Here is a 24702-nt window from a genome sequence, read left to right on the forward strand (position 1 = left end):
TATCTCAAGAAACTAATTAAAATACTCTCCCAGAGGGCTGAGGGGAAGAACCAATCACCATTTCTTAAAATGAATTCTATGCAAAGAAACAGTGCTAATGTAATGTTAGGGATGATAAAACAAGCACAGGAAATGAATGTTACATTGAAAGCTTATCCTTCAACTCTGCCTGCCCAAGCACTCCCTTATATTATGCCTTAAAACGCGATCTCTTTATACGATAAAATAAATTGTCCACTCATACCAAAAATACTATAAATGGGAACTTACACAAGCTTTGCATAGTGATCACCATAAAAAGTTTACATACAAGGTTTTCTGCAATGATACAGGAATGTGCTATTTTCTACCCAGGAAAGAACAGTGCAATAGTCATTGACACTTAGAAGCTACTACTGGGAAAATAATCACAGTAAATATTTTCTTATATTGCCTCCCCACTTAGGGAAGCTTCCCCCCCAAGCATCAGATTCAGGACTGGGACTTACAACTGGAATCATGAATCTACAACTGACCGTTCCATCTCTTCTCCACCTTGTAATCTGATTGTCATCTGATTATCAGTAAAATTGACACAGTATAGTTTTGTTGCGGGATGTATATCTTAATAAAGTAAGACTAATACTGTTTGCAGCGTTATGCAGAGATGCTGCAAAACAAAATGGACTAGTCAAAATTAGAAGTGCAACCAAAATTCAAGGCAGTTCTGTACTCCTTGTCCTTTAACCTTTCTTCTAGTCCCTGGAAATAATAACTATTTAGCTCCTTGCTATGCAGTTCGATCCTGTAACGCAAAATGACCTGACAAGGATTTGCTATAAGGATAGTTCAACCTCCTTTTCCTCCTCCCTCACACCAAATTTACCTCTAAGCAGAACCGCCATGGAAAACTTTAGTCCCAAAGGTTAGTATTTTGACAAGTTATGACTGTGTGAAAACAAGGGATTATAATGGAAACTGATTTGCAACATTAATTATAGCAGTCACTAATGGCAACCACTATAATATATGATAATTACTTGGAGTAGGTTACATTACAGTACACAGGAGCTTTAAAAAACAGAGATACCAAGGTTTATGGTATTTTTTTAAAAAATATGCTGATGACTTGGTTTGCCTGAAACTAAGTTTTACATTATTAAAAGGGATAAATCCATTTAACTTAATCATACTTTACACACCAGCTTCACACACAAAAATTACATTTTAATACTGGAGGGAAAAAAGGAAGACTAAAATGATTAGAAAATGAAAAATAATCTTACAAGAATACAAGGTTAGCATTATGAGTTTAAGGACACACACACAAAAATTGGGAAATGCAAAAATTAAAGTTTTATGTCAAACTTTCAGCAAAATATGTGTGCCCCTCCACAGGGTATTTTCCATTTCATGGGATATTATGCTTAGGCAGTCACTTCTAGGCTGGCCATCTTTCATTAGACTGAACATGAGTGGCACAGACAAGTCCATTGCACGAGAATCCCATTCCACCCCTTGTTTCCTCTGGGAACAAGGAGAAGACTACAGGAAAGAAGGAGAAGGCTAACAGGAGATAAATACTTTTTATGCCAAAATTGAAAACTTTGTAACTGAAGATTTCATTTCAGAAGTATACAAGATGTCCTGTTCCACAAAATAGCATTTGAATACACTACTCTGCATGTTGCTAAAAATTCATGCAATCATTCAGTTATGACAAAAATAGTATTTCTCTGGCTATCTTCCTTGGCTTTTGAAAAAAGCAAGAACTAAGTGGAAATTTCTTTTCTAAGATTCTACTAGTGTTGGCCTATCTTTGCAGAAAGGCACCTGAAAGACTTTAAACAGGCAAAAAGTACTGTCTACTCTTAAAACTCAAGTAAAAAAAAGAATTATTTTTTTATTGCAAGATCAAAAAGTAATTACATTGCAACTAACTGTGAAAAACTTCAGCTCAAGAGGATCACACTTGGGAATGTGCAGTGCCAGACTGGAATATGTCAGGAAAATATTTACAACAAAATTTCAACTGTAACTATTTCTATGAAGACACTAGAAATACTAAATATTCTTGAACAAGGATTGTTAAATGCAAAATATTTCAAAAAAATGAAACCACCTAATTTGGGGACTGTAAACACAAACCTCAAACAAAAATCTGGGAAGGATCAATGCAAGGGTATAAATACATTCACAAACAAGAAGACACTTCTCCTTAACTTGTAAATCAAATAAATTCTTTACGTCCATGTCCCTGGAACTCCAGGGGATGTTAGTTCATGAAGTTATTAATGTTTGTCAATACAAAACATGCTAGCTCTTTTAAAGTAACATCTATCATTTAGGAACCACATTTTTAGTGCAGAAGCCAGTTACGTATTCATTGTCAGTACTCTAAGTAATTGCGGAAATAAAAGTGACAGAAGTTCTACAACTATTTAATAAAAGCATGGACATTTGGGGGACTAGCAAAACCACAGATTATGAATGATGGAATACTACTAAAACAAACAAATCTTTCCAGCTGATAGCAAACAACTGATTTTTTTTTTTTTTTTTTTAAACTATGCCAACAACCACAACAAACAGTAGAAAGAAACAACTCTCTATGCCATGAATAATCTAATGTATTAGAATTTCCTATGGTAATATTCTGGAGTGCTGTTTTGCTTTAAGAAAGTAAGTAGCATTGTTCAGCAGCAGTAAAAGCACCCAACAATGCATCCATGTCCTTCCACATAATCTTTTGATTGCCATTTGTGTGCCCTACTCAAGACAACCAAGGTAGCCATTTTATTTGAACTGCATGATTTTCAATGGCTTAGTACACAACAAGCCTTCTGTACTGCCTCAAAGTTTGCATCAAAATACAGTCTGGGTTTATTTAAAGGTCAACAAACTACTTCCCAACTATGGTTTAGAGAAGCACAAATCAATGCTGCTGCCAATCGTGATAACCAGTTTCCCTCCTTTTGCCCAGTTCAATCACTGTACCTACCATCATATCATTTTTCCCCAAAACAAGCAGTTACTACTATTCACAATATAGAGGGTACTACTATTCAACTTAGTGCCTCTTTTCTGAAGGATCAGTTTGGCACATTGACTAAGAGCTACTTAAAATCTTCTAAACATGTGAAAATTACTTGTATTTCTGCTGGACAAACTGACACGTACCTTTGAAGACCAGCTGCAGTTCTGCACTCAGAAAAGAAAGAAACAAGGAAGAAGCAAACAAGAATTAAAATTACAATTAATGAGAAATAATAAGAACAGAGACTGAAACACCAAAGAATTTCCTAGAAAACAAATTTCCTGATACCTTTATTAGTCTACAGGAAGCCCAATATAAAATTTTTTATTATACATTAGTCAATTAACAAGGGCTCTATTCCCAAACAACATATACAAATGATGCTTCTGTGCTTTTTAGAATCCATCAGTTTCTATGGTATAAACACATGAAAATAAAGCAAAGCTACAAATTGGTCACTGTTTTTTTCTGACGAACTGTAACCTTATCCAGCCCTTTCATCATAATGAAGGCACTGCATTGTCAATTAATTTTAGTCAATGACAGTGCCAATGACATATTTCTCCTGCCATCTTTATTTTTTCTTGGTGAAGCATTTCCCCATCTAGGAATGGCATAAATCACTCAGAAATTGTGCCAAATGTTTGCTCACAACCATCACTTAAAAAATGCTGCTTGCTGTTCTAGGTTTGCCCTGTAGTACTGGGTACAAAGACCACAGGCTTTGGTACCAAAATCTACAGAAGCAATAAAATGTGCATATTAGGAAGGGTAAACTTGCACTGTCTTAAAACATTTTCCTTCAATTCCCCCTCCCACCCTCTCTAGTGACAGTAAAACTTCTCATAAGGGCCCTGTCTCTCCTCTTCTGGGGTCACCTGGTTATCTACCAGCTACTTATGCTTGAAGGATTATGAGTCCTTGATAGATTCCTGTTCACTTCAATGTTGAAAAGCAGTGAGACTAGCTTTTTTTTTGCACAAGGACTAAGGATAAATTATACTTATGCGGTAAAAAAGGTAAACCTTTTCCAAAATGGCATCTAACACAACATTTGGGATGCCCTGTTCAGCACAAAGACAGGAATAAATCACATCCAAACCAAGACTCTGGATTCTTTTTCTCACCTGTACAATGTTTTCTCCAATTAGGTTTTTCAGAACAATTTTGTTAGAACTGATTGAATACTTCAACTGTACTCAGAGAAGGTCCCCAAGGCATACATCTTGTGTGTCAGCACATGAAAATGAAAATGCCTAGGCTTGCATTCACTATTACTACTACTTGTTGAAGAACCAGCAGTGCAGTTCATGCTGTCCACTAGACACATTTACCTTTAAATAGAAGGTTTTCTCCTGGCAGAAAATAACATTAGTTTACAATTTCCCAGCCAGCATGATATAAATTTCTTCACATTCTTCTAGTGGCACAATTACTCATTTTTTGAAGGTTACACTGCTAATTGAGGCCATCGTGGCTTCCTTTACACATTTGTTGTCATCTTTAACCCTCTCTCACCTCTGTTCCAGAGAAACTGTACCAGGCTAAAACTGATCCAACTGCTCTGCTACACATCTCCTGCATGTCATTAACACTTTCCAAACTCCTAGGGTTAAACCCCAAGTTCCTAATTTAACCTGTCATTCACTGGTTGAAAACATTGATAGAGAACAGATTTACAACAAAATGTTCTTAAAAGTTACTTCATTACCACCTGTACTTTCTTTCTCATAGTAGCTATACATTAACTTAATTGCTATTTTCTCCCCCTAACAATTTAATAATCTAAGTGCATTAACAGATCAACTCACTTCAAAATTAAAAGCAGCTTAAGAAACTACCACCTCAACCATGTGTTACCATTTTCTTGGCTCTATCATCATCACAGCTCATATCATGCTCCCAGTCTGCTCCACAGCAAGCTTCCTTGAATCTTAGGAGATTTCTACAAAACCAGTCCAAAAAGTTGATATTCCTGCCCACTTCTGCCATTATGCCACAGCTCACCTTCCCCTCAATTGCATCAACACAGATGTGGTGTAAAACTGAGTAACAGAATTGACCTTGTTAAAAGCCTTTCTTTTCATACAGAATAAACCTAATTTCAGTCTCAATTCAATTCACAGTCTCCCTATCACTTAATAAATGATTTTGTTCCATTCCCTGCTTCTAGATCTTACAAACAGAAATTTGAAAGTAATTTAAACTAAGAAAACTACGTTGTGTTAATTTTTAAAAATCTATTCTGCAGAGTGACTTCAGAAAATATACATCTAATCTGGCAGTACTAGAAAATTACTCATGACATAAGCTAGAATAATTTTAAAATCTCTCTTGGCCTTTGATCTCAAAGACAATCATAGCTATAAGCAATATAGTTTTTCCTAAACCCATGACATTTTTGGTTTTGAAAAGTCTCTCTTCAAGAGATGATTTGTTAAATTACTGTTATAAGCCAGTAACATTGAAAGGTCTGTTAGAATTCTGGGTAACCATCATCTCCATTTCCTCATTACTTTTCTAATGAACTTATCCAGCTCCTAAGTGTAGTTCTGAAGTTGGTTTCCACCCAAAGCAACCCGACAAATATATTCCATACATACATGGTTAACCAAATAATGATTTTAAAATACCAAACCACTTTTTGTCCCACTAATACCATAACTCTCACTAGGCACCTCCCAAAATATATTCTTTTAATTGCATCTAAATCAAAACATTGTTTAAATCGAAGAGTAATCTCCATTAGCTCTGCCTGGTCCTCATTTGGCTACAGTTTAAGATATTTATTTCAATATCCAAAATTACACTCAGAATAAGAGTAATCTGGTTCAGAGCAAACCACGAAGTAGCTAATACCTAGTAGAATCCTGACTGCATTTTCTACATCCTTCTGGATGTGAAACACTGGTTTCTCTTTGTTTTGAGGTGTTTTAAAAGTATGAACTGTAATCGAATGCATGCCTTCACTAACAATGAAATTAGCATTAGTTAAATATTGGCTTCCTTGCAGAATACTCCATACCTCACATCTTGCATATTCACTTGCTAATTATTCCTAAATACATAAATAAATTGGCCGATATCTTTAATAAATATGCCCCAAGGTTAAGGGACTCTGAGTATGTCTAACGATGTTTTAGCAAGAAATATTTCACTCACATTTAAAATCAAGTAAAGAACATTTCCATTTCTTCAGGCTGTAGAGCTTAATCAGTTAAGATCTATGGGTTTTTGCTTTTTATGGGGAAAGAAAGGGAGAGTGGAGCAGTACCTTGGGTCATGGGTTATTATACCAACATCCTCAAATATAAATCTACGCAGTACTTTGCCTGAATTGATACACAGCAAAATTGCTATATACTCATATGATTCAATTTCACATTGCTTCAGGTTAAAACAAGCCACACTTTCATGTGTTTGAATACAATTCCCATGGCTGTAGTTTTTACAGTACATTTATGCATAGCCTAAATCATGCCTGTGCATAAAGATTTATGGAAAATAAGGGTGTTGGAGATAAATAATAAAACACCTTCTTTCCTTTCTTTTTGTTAGGGCACACCGATTTTCACCTTCCAATAAAACATTAAAAAAAAAAAATCCACGTTGCCATTCACTCTTCACAAAAATTACCTTTTTAATACAGCTAAAAGAAGGAACAGATACTACTAAAAATGGATTCTGATGAATTATTATATAGAAATTCTTCTCTAGACAACTGTGGTAATGTATGGGAAAATGTGTGTGTATAGAAAGTTGTTAAAGGAAAGGGAAAATCATCCTTCCTGTGACTTCTATAGAAGCCACTGATTTCTTCTTCATTTTCAATCTGCCATTAAGTTTCAAAAAAAGTGTACCACTTAAGTGGGAAGGGACAACATGACATTAATTTTTAGCATTTTTTAATTTGTTTTGCTTACTTTTAATGCTATGCTATAAGCACATGTCCAAACTTGCATGTGGTCTAAATTGGTCAGTACAGGCGTGCACTCTAAGTCAGACTTCATTTGGCCCTGCACAAATTCTTGAAATGACAGTATGAGCAGAATCTTTTCTTTGCTAACATATCCAAACACCATCATCCATAACAAAAAAATTTATGCAACTGAGTGGATGTGTCAGGTGCCAGGATCAATAGAAGGAAAGGGGTGGCTGCACTCTTATCACCCAGTTCAAAATAGAAGTAGACAAGGCAAACAAAAGATATACCATAAGACACAGGATATGAACTCTACCAGTGATCCAGAAAGTGCTGTCATTATCTCAACAAAGCAGCAGGGAAGAACATTAGGACTTACAGCTGATATGGAACTAATCTGTACCCTATTACTCTGAATGAAGCTGTAAATTTTGAGAAGCCTTTGACCACTGTGTAAATGATGGATGCTAAAGCAGGGAACCAGTCACCCTGCCTCCATACACTTTGTGCAAGGACATGTAAACATATAAGGCAAGGTTCTGCTCAAGCCTGCAAAACCAAAAAAATTATCACTACCACTACACTTGCCTTTTTGTATTTTTATTTTTAATTTCTACGACAGTAACTCACAAATGCCACTAATTATTTTTTTTAAAGTAGATTCAAGCAAAAACCAACTCATCTGCAAATAACTTGAGTTCTTCAAATACACCAGCTCCAAACAATGCTACTTTTAGATTCATGCTATTAGTGAATTTAGCAGTTAAGACTTGTGTCAGTTCATACAACTCATGGCACGCGCATGATGGCTTAGAGCCCTGCCTAAACAACCAGGTGGCAGTGGTTCATGCCCTCTGCTCCTGTCCAGCTGTCCAATCAACGATACAGAAATGCACCAAAAGTCAAGAAATTAAACCATGTCTGCCCTACTGGCAAGTAACCTACAGCTTTCGCCGCATGCGCTAAGTTCCTTCTGTTACAAGATTTGCTCAAGAGGCACAATGACAAATTGATGCAACATGTTAGCAGTACTGAGCACTTTTTGATCACCCATCCTTATTTCCTGACATTATTCACTAAGGATATTAATTTATAATTATAATAATTATTATTTTGTAAATAGATACAACTGCAAAACAGATTAAGCACTCAAAGGTTTCTGTGCCTAAAATATATAAAACTGAAAAGATAAACATCAGTGTTAAACGGGTTTCCATTGTGAATCTATGTAATTATAGACTAGTCTTTACTTAACAGATTTGCTTCTTGTGTATACATCAACATCAACTCACCAAAGCCAGAAAAATTCTTACTATACAATTTCATTAGCTCCCTAATTTAATGAATTTACTATTTTCTCATAAGGTTCACAATCCGTAGCAATATCTGGATTCTCGGGACTCCTGTGTTTAAAATCTTCTATTACCTGCCTTTGATGATCCTTCTGATGGTGATGCCATTATGTAATCCATGCCTTTGTAACCTTGTAATTAGGCAATAGACGCATTATACATGTTTCAAGGTAAAGTAGAATGTTTCAAAAGTGAATAGCAGTACGGATTTCACATTTATGCCCTGTATTACACAAATTCTGTTGTCTACTGGGTTCATGGCATTATTCTGGTTTAGAGACACACAGGTGATTTCTGGACCTTGTAACCTGAAAGGCTGGTTATGTCTTCCCAGATCTGTGGAGACACCCAATTCAGAGACAATTTGGTTTAAAAGGAAAGAAACTGCATTTAAGTCACATTTTGTAAAGTCTCAGAGCTCTCCTCCTGGACTCTAATTCTGTGATTTTTCTGTTCACCGTGTTAGATGTATTTTGGAAGGGACTGGCAGAACTTGAGAACAACAAAAAAAAGTACTAAGTGGACAGCATCCTATGACTACTGGAAAAAGAGGGCCTAGCAGTTACACAAGCATTTTCAGATAGGGGAATCCTCCTCTTTGTTACCAAATCTGCTGCACAGCTCCTCTGTGGTGCTGAACAAATCTCTCTCACAACCTCAACTCTGGGTCTGGAAGATGAAGACAGCAGCACTTCCCATCTTTTCTTTTTTTTTGTGGCAAACAACGCACTGGAATCAATAATGGGTACACAGCTGCATGTTGGGATGAGAAGCTACTATGGGTCATGCCTGCAGTTAAGTAATGAGCGAAATATAAAAACAAACTAAGAAACAATTTTCCTTTCCCCCAAATCCATTTTGGAATGTGCATTATATGAATGCTCTATTTGGAAGCACAGTTTTATATACCAAATTATTGGGATTTTATTTGCATTAGAAGCATTTTATATTGCAGTTACTTCACTTAAGATTTTCATGTTTCTTTTCCTTTTACCCTTCCAGTCAGAACCTTCTGCTTAAAAACTTTCAAAAGGTGGAAAGTTGAATATGGTACTGCACTGCTTGCTAGAGAACGACTACAAAAGGTCCTAGCTTTCATCTTTCTCAGCTTCTTTATTTGCCAAGCTACATGCAAGCAATTTTACTTCATCCATTGTTATTTATATAACACAGGATGGGTGCGGGTCTTTCACAGTTCCTCCTGTTCTTTAAATGACTGTCTCAGGTAATAGGTTTACCTTCACATCACCATATATGAGAAGGATAAAACATTAGGGCATCACATTAGACTGATTATTATCCCTTTTGTATTTTACTTTCATAGCAGAAAGGGTGTTTTCAACAGTTACCTTCTATGAGCAACAATTTTTGGAAGTTCTTAAAGACATATTCGTACCCAATTTTTATTTTATTTTTTGTAACCAATTTTATTTTATTTTTTAAGCACTATGATTTAGTGACTAATATACACATTCTCAGAGCATTGTTTCTGGGTGTCAAGAGCAGATTGCTTATACGAATTTGAATCTCACAATATAAATGAACACAAGCCAGGACAAAAGGAAGTACAAGTTACCTGGTAGTTCTGAATATGCTCTGAAGTGCACTCCTATTGCCTAATTTTATATTGGTGCTTGCGAACATTCTTTCTAGTGACTTCTGTGGGAGCTGTAAGTAAACGTTTCTAAAAGAAGATTCAGTAAAGTTGAACATTATTTTTTTTAGTAGACTACATACAATATATGTTTTGACTCAAGTTTGTAAACTCATTCCTTTGTTGAGGAGCATTTCCATTCTTAAAAAAAACCCCAAAAACTAATGCATTAACTCTTTGTCAAAACAGTGGAACAGAACTGCAAAAGGATGAATTTCTGGTCCAGTCATGCAGTAGCTTTAAAATTCTGCCTTAAGAACTCCCCTAAATGAATTCTTAGCCATTCTTATCCTAACTGTTTGACTTTCCTTACACTCCATTAAAGGAGTACACACATTCTATGTTACATTAAAATATTACATTAAGATGACAATAAAAATCCACAATACAAAAACTTAGACCAATCTAGAGCATTTCAAGAAAAAAAAAATTAGCACCACCACAAAGCTACCTTGAAACTATATATAAAATTAATCATTATCTATTAATGGTGTACAAAATCCAATCCAAGAAAACACACACATCTATGATTAAAGACAATCTAATGGCAGGTCTCAAAGTTACTCCATCAAGAATGAGTGCCACAAAGAAGAATTAGAAGGAAAAAGAAAAGCTTATTCAGTTTTCTTTGAGGTTTAAGAACTTTCTGAATTTTTCCTTGAACTGTCATTAAAACATGACTCTGTTTTCAACCGCAATAAGCCTTCAATCTTCCACTTGCAAATGCTTTCCCAGTACTGAAAGAGCCATTTACTTTCTGCTTCACACACTCCGCAAGAATTTCTGCCCAGCATTGATGGGTAAAGGACCATAACCTTACCACTCTTCAAGCATTTATAAAGATCTACTGCAACACTTTGATTGCCCGCGTTTGTCATTGTCAATGAAGAAATATACAACTTGTCTTAGGAAAGTTAGCCGTTGTCCAGTGTAGTTTTGCAATCATTTATATTCTATAATAAAATGACTTTTGTTATTGCTGTTTTGCTATATTTTTTAGACACATAAAACTAGTACTACAATTCTTTCTGCTCATTTTTACAAATGCTCCCTCTTCCTCAGCTAAGATTTCAATACAATGGATAGAATGGCCTTTAAGAAAAAGAAAAGAAAAAAAAAAAGACCTTTCTTCAGCTTCAATAAAAAGTATACTTGCAATTAGATGCTACAGGGGGCTGACCATTGTCCCCATCACCGTACTTCCTCTGCAGAACTTAATCCCTGATGTTTGTGTTTAAGAAACAAAAGCAAGAAACAGAGATGGTGCAGATGGGCTAAGGCTAAAAAGCTGACCTGTATGTCACCCCACCCCTTCTTACCCAGATCCATGCTTTTTGAGGCTTTCAGATTAATTGATTCAGACTGCTTGGCTGGTGTCAAAGATCTGAAGTTGATGTGCTGATCTGCTAAATGCACTGCTGAATTTATGATAGGGCTGCAGGGAAAAAAAAAAAAAGACACGTAAAATAATTAGATACTAGTTCAAAACACAAGTCAACTAAATAAAGCATGCACAAATATACATACATGTGTTTCTTTCTCCAGTTGCTCACAGCCATGCATTTTAAAATAAGTTATTGATCCTCAACTTCCTTTTTTAGAACTTAACACCTCCAGTCACTTGTTTTTCATCATGGGTGCAAATATAAATGTAAATGCTTAGTGATAATTGCTTTTAAACAATTCATATTTTATTTAGCAGAAGAAAAGAGGAACATACCAATTTTTTAAATTTCTTTTTTTTTAAGCATTTTGCTAGTTCTATTTAACCAGTGCATTTCCAAATAACATGCTGCAGCAAGTTGGAAAAATATTACCAATGCATCTGGCTCAGTTCTACTTCATCTGCTAATATAAGGTGATTTTACAGCCTTGTACCACTTCTGTAGAGGCTGGAGCCTGGAGGTCTTATGGAGGGTGCCATAACACTCTGAAGAATTTCAAGGTATTGTGGTTTGGTTGTTTGTGGGTTTTTTGTGGTTTGTTTGGTGGGGTTTTTTTTAATTATTTTACTTCAAGTTAGGCAAATATCTAAACATTTCAAAATTCCACCTGAGTGAAACTCAAAGTAACTTTCACCTGTGAGGAGTCAAAACACCTCACTGCAATGCATTTGAAATCTTCCATGTCTCTTTTCAATTAGAAACACATATTATTATTTTAAATGCTCTAAAACCAAAAAGCAGTTCCAAAATTAAAAACATTTATTTCCAAACTGTTCAATCAAAAGGTTTAGTTTTACAGTGCCACAACACTTTCCCCAGTTTTTTGCTGAAATGCAATTTCAATGAAATCAGCGTAACTTGACACAGCAATTCAATTTCGACAAAACTTAAGTTCCAAACAGAAAACCAATACAACACTGGAAAAAAGTCAGGGTGGGAGAAAGGGCCTGTAAATTCATCATCATTTTAATACATGGTTATCATTTAATGTTTTTGCTCCCAGCTTGTTGAAGAATTAGGAACCAATTCTAGCAAACAACTGCAAGTGAGAATTTAATGCATAGTTCCATTAGTCTATGTAGACTTTTGTTTGTTTGCAATGTCATACATACCTGCCTGGCAGACCAGATATTATAAAATTACACTAGTGAAATTACTCTATGTTAGCAAAAAGAAAATAGTTACAAGAGTCTTCATTGCTTGAAGAATTCAAGGTATCCATAATAAAAATATCCACTCTTTGATATTACATGCAGCCTATCATTTACAGGGTAGCTTTTAATCACATCCATGCACACAAGGACAGAAGTATGGCTCAGTTTTCAGTTGAAATGTATACTTTCCCAATATCTTTACAATAAAACAGTTGCATGACTATCAAAACTGAATACACACAAAATGAGTAAAGTGTTCAACATTGAATTTTCAGCATCAGAAGTATGATAGGTTGAAATGATACTTTGATTTGAATCCTGTGCTGCTTGAGACAGACAAAGTATATGCCATCATGAACTTCAACATGTTTACACTTTTTTCTGCACTTCCAAACTTCCGTATTTACTAAGGAAATTAAAGCTTGTAGCTGCCATCAAACATACCAGTCTTTACAAAAGGTATTCTTAAAATATCTGAAAAATCTACCCAGTGCATTTACAACCGGTAAAGGGTCCATTTGTTTTTCCCTTACACACTTCAATGTTTGAACTTACTGACGCTTCATTTTGTAACCTCAGGAATGTCTTTGGCTGACATGCTGCATAGGAAGATTCAGTTTCCTACAAACTGAATTTGGCTAGGACTTTTAAAGCTTTAAGAGACTTCAGGCACTACATCTACACATAGCACCTATTGGTATAGTTTTAAATTAACTTTTTTTTTTTTTATAAATTGGGAGATTGTTTTGGGATTGTTTTTGTTTTACTGAACATATGCTGGGTATTGTGATCCATATACCATGGATAGCAGGCATACTGCAGCTTATGAACAATTGAAATGGATGTTGCACTAAATGCTAAAATAACATTCCCAGCTTCTATTAAATGATCATCCAGGCAACTAAAAATAGTGGTACAATTTTTTATAAAATAAAAAGTGATTTTAAAATCAATTAGAACTACTTTCATAACCACTAATGAGCAACTAGGGCTGTAACTATTAAGAAAAGACAAAGTCCAACCTATGATTATAATCCTCATTCAGCAGATCCTCACTGGGATGCGGTGGGAGAGGTGGAGGGGTTTCGTTTTCACCATTGCCATGATCAGACACTGGCAACTCTGAAATAAAATTGAAAAAGAGGTTAAATAAACTGCAGAAACAAGTACATTATACCAGTTCACTCATCAATGACTGGACTGGAAGGCCTCAAAGCAATACTGAAGTGAGTCACAAATTATTCAAATCCCTAAACTAAACTAGAATTAAAATCACACCAAGCAGAAAATATACCCCATGGGATTTCCTGAAGAGCTGATTTTCAGATTTGCATATGCATAATTAAAGATAAATATAGGGAAACTTTGTGCTTATAGTGAAGTTGAGTGCAAGGTACAAATTGCTTTACTCCATTTGAGTGGATTTTCACTTCTACATAGCTGCATCCTAACTGATTGTAGGTTCATGCTTTCATTCCCTTTGATGGGGAGCATTTACCTTTCATGTACAGAAGAGAACCACATTCTCAGCAAAGAGTTAAGAAAAGAAAAATTTCTGTTATCCCATGGCAAGAGAAGAAAGACGCATTTCTGAATTACAGTCTTCATTTTCCTACCATTAGGGTAATTCCTTCTTTACCTTTACAAAAGGCATTCAACTCACACCAGAAAATTACTTTGGATGAAAAAAATCCATGAACTACTCAATTAAACCATTCAGTGGTTTGCTAAGCAACAACACTTACATACCTGCAGTATCTAATATGATTGCTGTGTCTGCTGTAGACCAGTTCATTATTGTACTGTAAATTCACCTCTCAATCTAAAGCTCTAGTCTTGTAAGAAGTCCCTACATTTTTCAATATAGAACATGACTTCACCCCTCCAAAACTTAACAGGAAATATGGACACTTAATAATTCTTGGGCTTCAGTGGCAGGTAAGCGATTTAACAATACTGACATAGCACACTGCCACGTGACCTGTTCTGTTGCATTGAATGTTGCTAGTCTTTTTGCACAATCCTGCGTAAAAGTACTAATCTCACCTGAGAGAAAAAGGGTTTACAAGGAGGGGATCAAGGCAGACCGCAATAGATTATATTTATTAGGTAAGAGCACTGAGATAGTTCCCTAACAGCAGACAAACAAAAAAAGACCAAACAAACCCATGCTATTAGCTCAAGAATCCTATAAAACTCCTATTGGCTGGATAGCCTCCTAAAGATCAGAAAGATAAGAAATAGTTCAAACTCTGTCAAAAGTGAGAATGTCATCAGAAGAAAGCAAAGGTGAGCAGATGAGGAGAAAAGTTCTAACAAGACTTTAGAAGTATCTATTGCCTGTCTGACACAGAAAACAGGTATGCTACCTAACATATATGCACACTGGCTTCTTGCATTACGATCACATTCTTTCAGGTTGCAATTTACGGACAGGGAACAGAGATGAGGAGTAAATGGCAGGTTCTGACAGAAGAAAGAATTTAGAACAAAGGGAAACTCGTACTGTTCAATGTAATTAAATGATGTGAAAGATGAATCGGAAGATGAAAGAATTTACTCATGTGAAGACACTCAGAACTACCAAAAATAAGCAGACTATGAAGCTCTGCAAAAGGACTGCAGGATATTAAGTAGGAAATGCAGGTGAAATTCCCTGTCGGTGACTGCAATGTGATAAACATGGGGGTAGGGGAAAACTCTTGACACATACACAAAGGCTATTACTTTAGCAATTACCACTCTGGAACAACACAATAGAAGTGCACTGGACTGTTCTTTGAATATATGCTTAGTGAAGTCAAGAGGAAACGACATTTAGAGCCTCAAGGAAAGTCCAAACACTCCATCTAGAACTCAGAGTTAATGGTGTGCCTAGTTTTTAAATAGCATCTAAGGTTTCATTCTTCCTATCTGAAAAGGGATGTAAAATAATTCAGAAACCTATTGAAAAGGTGGCAAGATAGTTGGACACACGTAGAAACATTCCGAACAAGGAATATGGACTAGGATTCTTTGGTTTACAGTAAGAAGCAATAAAAGGGGATACAAGAGGACTCTATGAAATTGTAAAACCTATGCATAAGGTGAAAAGGAAGCTCTCACTGACTGTCTCATACACAGTAACTAGAAGGCACCCAGTGTAACTATCAAGTAACACACCTAGGACAAACACAAAGTAGTATTTTTTCCTGTGCAATTAAATCATGGTACTCATTGACATGAGGATGTTTTGGAAACCAAAATTTTAAAACATATTAAGAAATGGACTAAAAGCTAGAGAGGTATCAGTGGCACAATGGTCCAGACAGAACCTTTGATTTAGGAAGTCCCTAAATCACTGACTACCCTAAGTAGGAAACAGATGCCTGATGAAGGGGGGTGGGGTGGGAAATCACACCACACCCTACACTGCACCTTACCCTCTTCGTGCAGCCTCCAACAGCCACAGCAAGAGATTGAGCATATCGTGTAGTTATATTAACTTTGATTCATAGTAACTGATACATCATTTCACAAAGACTGTTTGGTGCCAGGTTACCACTGCCATTTTTCTGGCAGTACACAAATGGTACACACAGAAAAATGATACACTCAGAAAAAAGTCAGACTTCCTGAGCAAATCGGAAATGATCACAAGGGGCTACAGATCCCAGCAAAATGGGAGCAGGAGCAAAAGAGTGAGGGAATTTAATGTAAGAGGCAGTCACTGGCTCCATGTTCAAGACCTCACAAAATGATCTTAACAGATGCAGAGAGAACAGAGGAACAGCTAAGCCACTAAACAAAATGTACTGAATTTACAGTTTAAGAGAGCAAATAATTGAGTCTGTCTATAAGATATATATAGTGTTTACAAGCCAAATTTAAACATTAACTTAAAATTTCACTTCTTAATTTTCTATCTTGACATTACCACACATGTATGAAAACAGAGATGCTTGTACAACCATGAAGACTTGGCAGTCTACGGTAGTAGAGAGAGTTTATGATTATTCTACTACTTAACCAGAGAGATGACAGCATTTCCCCTATAACCATTTATAATGTAGGGTTATAAGAAATATATAAGAACCTCTAATGAAACACATTCCAGTAATCTTTCAACACCAGGAATGTAAAGCTGCTGGCACTGAAGTATCAGTTCTCAAAGAGGTTGTTCTAAAAAACACTGAATCTGTGCAACAGCTTGGCAGCAAAAGAAGTGAGGACCTGAAGGCAGCAAGTATTATTCATGCAAAAATAGAACAAACACTGGCATTTCAATATTGGATCAGTATCCCCTCCCCCTTTATTTAAATATCCACAGGCAAGACAAAATGTAATGTTTTGGCTATAACCACTTTTCCCCAGACATTAGTTTTTCTTGCTCACGCATAATAAAAAAGACTCTTAAAACAGACAGCAATATTAGCAGGCCAAGCTTCAGTGTATTTTTGCTGAGCTTTTATAAGAATTTTATTGGTAGGAGCAGTGAATGATACTGGAAATAACTTATTAGAAAACTTTAATTGAGAAAGTGACATTTTATTAAACATAATACAGCTCCCGTCATTAAATTCTTACATTAGATCCTGTATTACATTAAAAATCTCTTCTATCTTTTATTATTCTTTGCAAAACTGCACCAGCTGTACTTCTACATACAAGATCTGGATAGTACACCATAAGAGTACAAGGGACTGTTCGTGCCTGTCACAAGAAGCTCACCATGTCTGTGACTCACATCCTTAAACAGACACACAACCTAAAGTTCATAAGTCAGTTAAATGAGGGTTGTGCATAGGCATAGTGTTTTGCCTTTACAGATGCCTTGAAATACTGAGGACAAAACTTTACAAGAAACAATGCAAAACAATTTTTGAACCAGTGACTGGAAATAAGTGACAAGCTCATATCGAAAGTAGAATGAGTATTAGCTCAATAATAATTAATACTATGACTTCAAAATTAGAGAAAGATTTCTACAACGTACAGGACTACTGTAAGCCTAAAGTGTCTTTCACCAAGAAAATTAGCCCTACTGCAGACACCCTACTGCTGAAAGCGCCTGTGCAGTTCTCCATTAAGATCACTTAAATTTTACTCATCAAATGCCAAATCTTCAACCGAAATTGCAATACAGTGATACTTTTAGTAAGTGCTAGAAATGTCTTTGTCACCTGTGGTCCACTGACTCTAATTCCAAAACGCTCCCAGGCCACAGCTGGGAAGACTCAGCCATGCCAAACCCTCCCTGACAATAGCCCTCAGCAGCACTCCAGAGCATCCTTTCCACATCCAACACACATTCTCTTCTGATGCCATCCCATTTTTTTGCTATAAAGCCTTCTTATCATCATTTGTTAATTAAAAAGATGTCTATTGAAAATGATTTTATGAATGAGCTGCAAACTAGTCATCCTGATTTCTGGATTGCAGTTGGAAAATCCTTATCTGAAAGTATAGCTCTTCCACATACTTTGTTTTGAACTTTATTTAGGTGACAAGTTACCTGTTGCCATCAACCTGTATCAATGGCTCCACAGCATTTGCTTATATGTTTTTTAAGGAAGCGGTTAAAGGTATTTGCTGTTTTCTTATCCTTTGGCAATGACTGACATCCTCTAGGGCAGGCTAGCTCCGAGGATGACCCTTTTCTCCTGTAACTACAGAATCAGTGTAAATTCCATACAAGAGAAATATAAGGTAGATCTCAACAAAAGGGTCTGATCTTTGAATATTTACATATTCACAATGCTTGAGTCTATATCCAATTCTTTGCCTGGAGTCAAAATATTGAAGAAAACACAAATGATTTACCTCTAAATTACATGGGAGTTTCTCTTGAGCTTTACAGATTGGGCTCTTTGGTTTTGCTTAAAAGTACCCCACACAGTCATCACAGCAGCCTATAAAATTACTTTTTGCAGGCCACCCAGATTCCACAGCTGTCTAGGGAAGTGGGAGACATCATGCATAATTCAACTACATAAAAGAAAATCTTTTTTTTTCCTACCAGAAGGTATTTAAGTATGTGCTTGGCTTGAAGGATAAGAACACACTTAAAAGGATAGGGGTCAAGACCATCTCAAATACTTGAACTTTTCAAATAACTAGTACCTTGCTGAGTCAGGTGCAAATTGGACAGACAGTACAGTATGCCATCAGAAATGAAAGAAGACAGGAAAATAAGTGGTCTTAAAAGCTCTTCCTTACATGCTTGCATATGCTCATACATCAAGCTTTTCTTTGTACAATGTACATGTGTACCTAATTTTTTTTAATGAGTTCATTAATATAATTCCAATTTGTAAATTAAGGGAATGTTTCTAAGCTTTGAACAAATTTTACCTCTAAGTCTAAAATAAGCAAGCGTACTTTATGAATATCATGCTTTTGTATAAATTCATTTAGCTTATAATAACCTGGGACATAATCTAAGAATTCAATGCAAAAATCATTGCACTCTAATTAAAGATATATAGAAAATAAACATTTTGACAACATATATTTTGCACTCATCATTTGTTTTTTATCCAACCTTACGTGTTGGGGCAGCGAGCTAGAAACTGTTACTTAAACTGGAATTTGTGCCAGGAATCTAATTCACAACTTCTGAGTCAGCTCTCCCACCCTCGCTGGATCTTCAAGCCTCAAAGTAACATAGTGTGCACTTAACTCTAATTAACTGCTTTTCTAGGGGCTGTCAAAAGACAAAAAAATAAAGCATTTTCTTTTAGCAGAGAAGGATATCTAGAGACTACCTTTTATTCTTTCCTGAGGACTGCACGTTACAAATTGCTGAAGAAGAGTATCATTGCGTCGGGAAGCACCTGCGAAGTTGTGACTTCCGTCAGAGGCTGATTTTTGAAAGACTCCCTGGTCTGAGCGTTCCTAAGGGAATAACAGAACCACACACTGTAACAAAAAAATTACATGTTCAACAATGCAGAAGATCAGCCATCACTACAGACAGTGCACAAATAACATAACATGTCCACTGTACAGTGCTTCTTTTCAAATGAGGAACTTGAAAGATACCTTCAAAATGACTGGTTTTACTGACCATGAAATAAGACAATATCTAAGCAATAACAATCATTAAGAATGATGCACAAAAATGAAGACTGTTTTTTTTATGACCCACAACTGGCTTCATTCAAATTCTCCATCTGGGAGGGCAGCTTGTGACATTGTCAACACAAGAACACGGGCAATGCCAATGGTATTTTTCTGCCAGCCAGCTGGTTCCCTTCTCTCAGAGACTGAGTGCATATGTTCTGATGATCACACACTAGAGCAGTTTTGCAAGTAAGGAGTTACACCAAACTCCCAAAAGCAGGTCTTCTGGCTAGCAGCTAAACAAACTCCTGTCACACCTCTAGTCAGCTTTTCTTTTGAGACATTTCCCACCCCCCATACATGCCATATCGCCTAATTTATTCTCCTGAGCAGTTGCTCAAAAGAAAAAAGGGGAAGGAAAAAAAAAATTAAAAATCACAGTTTCTAAAACTAGGACAGACCCAGAAAGACGTTTCTGTACTCATTATTCAGGGAAAACAGAAAACCCACACAGGGGAATATTATGGCTAGTTTTCAAAATAACCTTTATAGTTTCTGTGATTTTAGATCTGTTTTTTTGAAGGGGCCTCCAACTGGCTTCTATTTTTAAAGTGCATGTTCATTACGCCAGCAAACATTACACTAAATACATCACTCCTTAAATTTCACAGTCACGTCTACAGAAGAAATGCATGTATCTAACCCATATATTTTCTCTGTGAAATGATACAAGAGGTTTAATGCATTGGCAAGTGATTCCCTGCAAACCAATGCGTAAGAAAGGACAGTGTGTTACATCACCTTGCCATCTGCCTTTCAAGCTTAATAATAATATACTAAAACAAAAATTTAAACAATAATAATGATAGAATAATAACAATCAAAAATAATAACAACATGGCAAAAAATGCACCTCAGAACACAAAGTAGTGCTGGGATGCTCACGTGACAATATGGCTACAAATGTAATCTCAGTGGACAGGCAGCATCTGCAACATTCCTCCTTCTCCGAGCAGCATGAGCCATTTGAAAAAGCTATTTTGAACCTCTGTACAGAAACACACATACCACACAGCCACTGACAATGATGATTCTTCTCGTTACTGGAAATTCTTTAGTTTACATAAGATTCCTTACATTGTGAGGCCCACATTTACTACTTTCTCATGGATATTGCTGGCTAAATTAAGCCGTGCAACATCCAAACTACTACTACATTGGAGACTTGTACCCAGTGGGATAGGGAGCCTTAAATTAACAGCAACAACAAATCTGTTTTTCCAGCTCTTTGATAAATGACACAATCGATATCCCAACAACTGATCAGTAACCAGCCTAATTAGAGTATTCAGCTTATAAAACATAGCTGTCATGGAAGACCTTCATTAGCGTCCTGACCAATAAAAACAACAATGCATTTCTAAACATATTCTCCTTCTATCAAGCTGAGATGCAGTACTCAGGAAGCTGTTTTGGGGAAGGAAAGAATGGGCAACAACCCATTTCTGCTATGGTCTCCAGACTCAAATGGAATTACAATTGAACTTAAAAAGTACCCTATAAAAATTGATTCCTGTCTAAAATGAATTTGATTCAATCAAGACCTCATTATGCATTATTCATACAGCATGAGTCAAGACTATTTACCTCTTTCATACATCTGGATAATAAACAACACTATACACTTAACTATAAAAAGCAGCCTCATACTTTTATTAGCTCAATCTGATGTTTGATTGGAAGTTTTTTTAAAAAAAATTTGGATTCTGTTAAATGAAGAAAACTTGCAGGAGTGAGCTTTATTTGAAGGTGAGCTATCTTTCTTATGTCACAAAAGTGCACAATAAATGTAACATATACTTTATAATACTTCCTTACAGCATAATGCTATGTCACATAGAAAGGGAAAGCAAAAATGTGTTTTCCTCTAACATACTCCAGAATAGCTAATGAATATTGTCCGTATTTTCCTGGCACGATTGACATCAGTGAGGCTTTTGCAAAGTGTCCTCCCAACAAAGTTAGAACATAATGTTTGGAAAGCAATATACTTCTAAATCTATTTCTCAATCAATCAGTGATGGTAGTAAATCAAATAGAAAATTATCAGGAAAATATTAAGAGTTAATTATACTAAAAAGATACCTGCATTCTCTTCCACCCTCTGATATTTTATGCAAATACACCCACAAACATGATTGTTCTCAACATTTTAAAATGTTCCAGCAATGCTTATTAAATAAGAAGCTTGAAATAATCTCTTGGAATTCTATAATGGGATTTATTACATTCTTTTATACCACAAATCCACCTGTAAGTATTTTTATTTTAAGGAACTGTACAGATGTTGAAGAACTATTACAATATTTACTCGAGTGTCAAAATTAAAACTGGGGTGAGTAGGAAGAGCAGCCAGTATACGTACATACATATTATCTATGCAAAGATGAAGAAAGAGTATGCATATGAGCATGCATGCATGAAAGAGAGGGAGCAAGAGAGATCACAAACCCAATCTTTTTCAAAATAAGTAATTGGCAAACATCAATTTATAGGAGGTCTAGAAAACATAACCATTAAAATTTCTTCCTTTTTTAATTTTGTAATCTTATTTAAGCAAGTTTTATGTTAATCAACTCAGAAACCCATCCTGAAGGGGTGGCCTTCATCTGACCAGGGAAAATGAAATATTAATTCCTTGAAGGTCAAAAAAAAAAGAAAAGAAAAAAGGTGGGGGGACAGGACAGGACCAGAACACATACAAAAAAGCAGAGTGAATTAAAATACTGATGAAACTGAAAAAGCAAGACTGAAGTAAAATCAAAGTCACACTAAGATATTAAGGTCTCTGCTCATGACAACAAATGAAATCAGAAAAATTCTAGTCACCTGTATCCCAGCTATTACCTTGAGGAAGTAGCAGGTAGTCAAAACTACATCAACACATTAATATTAACCCTTTTTAGGATCACATTTGTTTTTGTTCTAATGCCTGTCAAATTAAGAGAGGCAACTTTTAGCCTGGTCTCAACAGGAACAGCAAGACCAGGAGATACAACCAGAAACACTGTGTGAATCCTATCTCCAGGAAGTCAAGAGTTCATTCTGCCAGGAGCTCTCTGACACCAAGTCCTTAGCCGTCATCTCTTGTATGCAAAAACATTGGGACTGGAAATACATTTATCTAACAAATGCATTTACTGCTTCACCTCTGTCTGCACCTCTAGTCTTCGGAGAACTACTAGCTGGATCCTCCCACGAATGTTCCCCTCCATGGACATGGAGCGCCTCAGTGTTTCCATAGCCTCATGATTTGACTTGCCCAGAAGTGACTCCCCATTTACTGCAACAAGCTGATCATTTACTCGCAAACGACCATCCTACAAGCAAAAAATAAAAACAAAATTTTTTTAAAAAATCAGGAATTACTAGACAGAGGTGCTACATACAGGAAAGCAAGATGCAGACAATCAGACATTACTTTATAAAATTTAAGAAACAAGAGACTGCATACTACCACATCTTTTAAAAAAATATCTTTCTGTCCATTAACTGACCATCTTTTTCCTCCATTTACTACATTTTGGGAATAGTGCATAGGGCAATTACAAACATAGAAGCACATGCACATGCTGCTGTTTTTCTTGCATATACAATTTAATTTGTATCAGTTCTAAAAAGAAAACGGGAAAAGGAGGTTTTAGTTAGCTAAAAGGACCCACATCACAGCTGTTAGTATCTACAGTGCAACCGTGAAGGAGTACTGCAACATATTTTCCATGCATTATTATCTGCTACTAGGGTCTGGTAAGAAACAGCTCCAAATATTGTGTCTTGTAGTCTCATTAGTGCCTATCTCATCACAATTACCATGCCACCATTATGGGGGGGCATTCTCAGTTCAGAATGGTCATTAAGACTTAAGCATCCTTATTTTAATTAATGCCATCCCTGTATTTTAACATCCAAACCTGCTGTCAATTACAAAATTAGGGTTGAGCCATATCAAGTAGCCTATGCTTTGAAAAAAGTCATTCAGTTTCATTGCCAAGGTTAGCTGACATTTGTGGGTATAATAAAATTGTGGACACTGCTATTTTGTGATTTAGGAGTCCTACTGCTGTTGTTGTTATTATCTGTGATTTATTTCTTTCCATAAAAGCATGTGCCATGGAGTTTTCTCTCTTTAACAAGAAAATAAGGTCTATTTAATTAAGAGACAAGAGTTTCTCTTAAAGCTTGTCAAGTTCACAATTATCAGGTTGGCATCAGACCTCAAAGAAGGAAGAGAAAGAGTAAGAAACTAAAGATATCCAATACAGAAGGGCAATGAAGAAAGAATAGCAGGCAAAGAACCTGCACAGACATACACTGCTTGGTTGAAATGAATCCAATTCATTGGTAGGCTCATTACATACTCTTCATAAAGCACTCGTCCAAACTGTTTACATATTTCGTGCATCTGAGTAATCCAAAACATATATACTTTTTGATTTTTATTTTTTCTATCACTAAGATGTTCAATTAACTATTCTGCTATTGCTGCCAAGTAAGTCATTTGTGCTCAAGTGAGTTACAGTAGCTGTGACAAACCCTGCTTTCTTAAGTGTTATTTTTGTTGGAACTGGGTATCATCATTACCACAGCAGAATATGAATAGCCACAGAGCTGAAGAACAGCATATACCAGAATCCAAAATAAACTGGGAGGGACAAGAAGACGGAAAGACAGAATTGGGAGATGAGTCACTCAGTGAAGGAAAATGAAGAGAAATAAAACTTTTCTCGGGAAGGTATGGGAATGGAGGATAGGAAACAGTAATGCCATTTGGAAAAAAACCTGAAATGTCTCCTACCTCTCTGCTGGATATTTCATGCCAACATAAATTTACAAACAGCCAAAGTCAATAGGTTAACTCCACCCTTTCTCCACATACAAAATGATGCCATCACATATGCTGAAGTTTAGGGAGAGAAGAGTTATTGTTAAACAAGGAGTTTTATTACTTGCACATGTTGCAATTCCTTTGTGTTCTATCAAAATTTGCTAAAATGAATGGAGCCATTCATGACAACAGGAATTTAAGGAAAAAAGATTTTCTTTTTTGTGAGTTTC

General features: G+C 36.0%; 1 protein-coding gene across 4 annotated transcripts in view; it reads right to left on the reverse strand.

The window, feature by feature from the left end:
- PARD3B (par-3 family cell polarity regulator beta) overlaps positions 1–24702 on the reverse strand; it is a 434227-nt gene that overhangs the window by 180488 nt on the left and 229037 nt on the right. For 2 of the 4 annotated variants that reach the window (XM_075028230.1, XM_075028233.1), the window contains 5 exons: positions 22797–22967; positions 19290–19419; positions 13566–13665; positions 11264–11379; positions 3160–3180 (listed from right to left, as the gene is read on the reverse strand). In XM_075028230.1, coding sequence (XP_074884331.1) covers positions 3160–3180; positions 11264–11379; positions 13566–13665; positions 19290–19419; positions 22797–22967 — 538 coding nt within the window. The remainder of the gene's footprint in view (positions 1–3159; positions 3181–11263; positions 11380–13565; positions 13666–19289; positions 19420–22796; positions 22968–24702) is intronic. The other 2 variants (XM_075028231.1, XM_075028232.1) reach the window with 2 other exon arrangements.

Source organism: Buteo buteo, chromosome 5 (genome assembly GCF_964188355.1).
Source record: "Buteo buteo chromosome 5, bButBut1.hap1.1, whole genome shotgun sequence".
Taxonomy (NCBI): domain Eukaryota; kingdom Metazoa; phylum Chordata; class Aves; order Accipitriformes; family Accipitridae; genus Buteo; species Buteo buteo.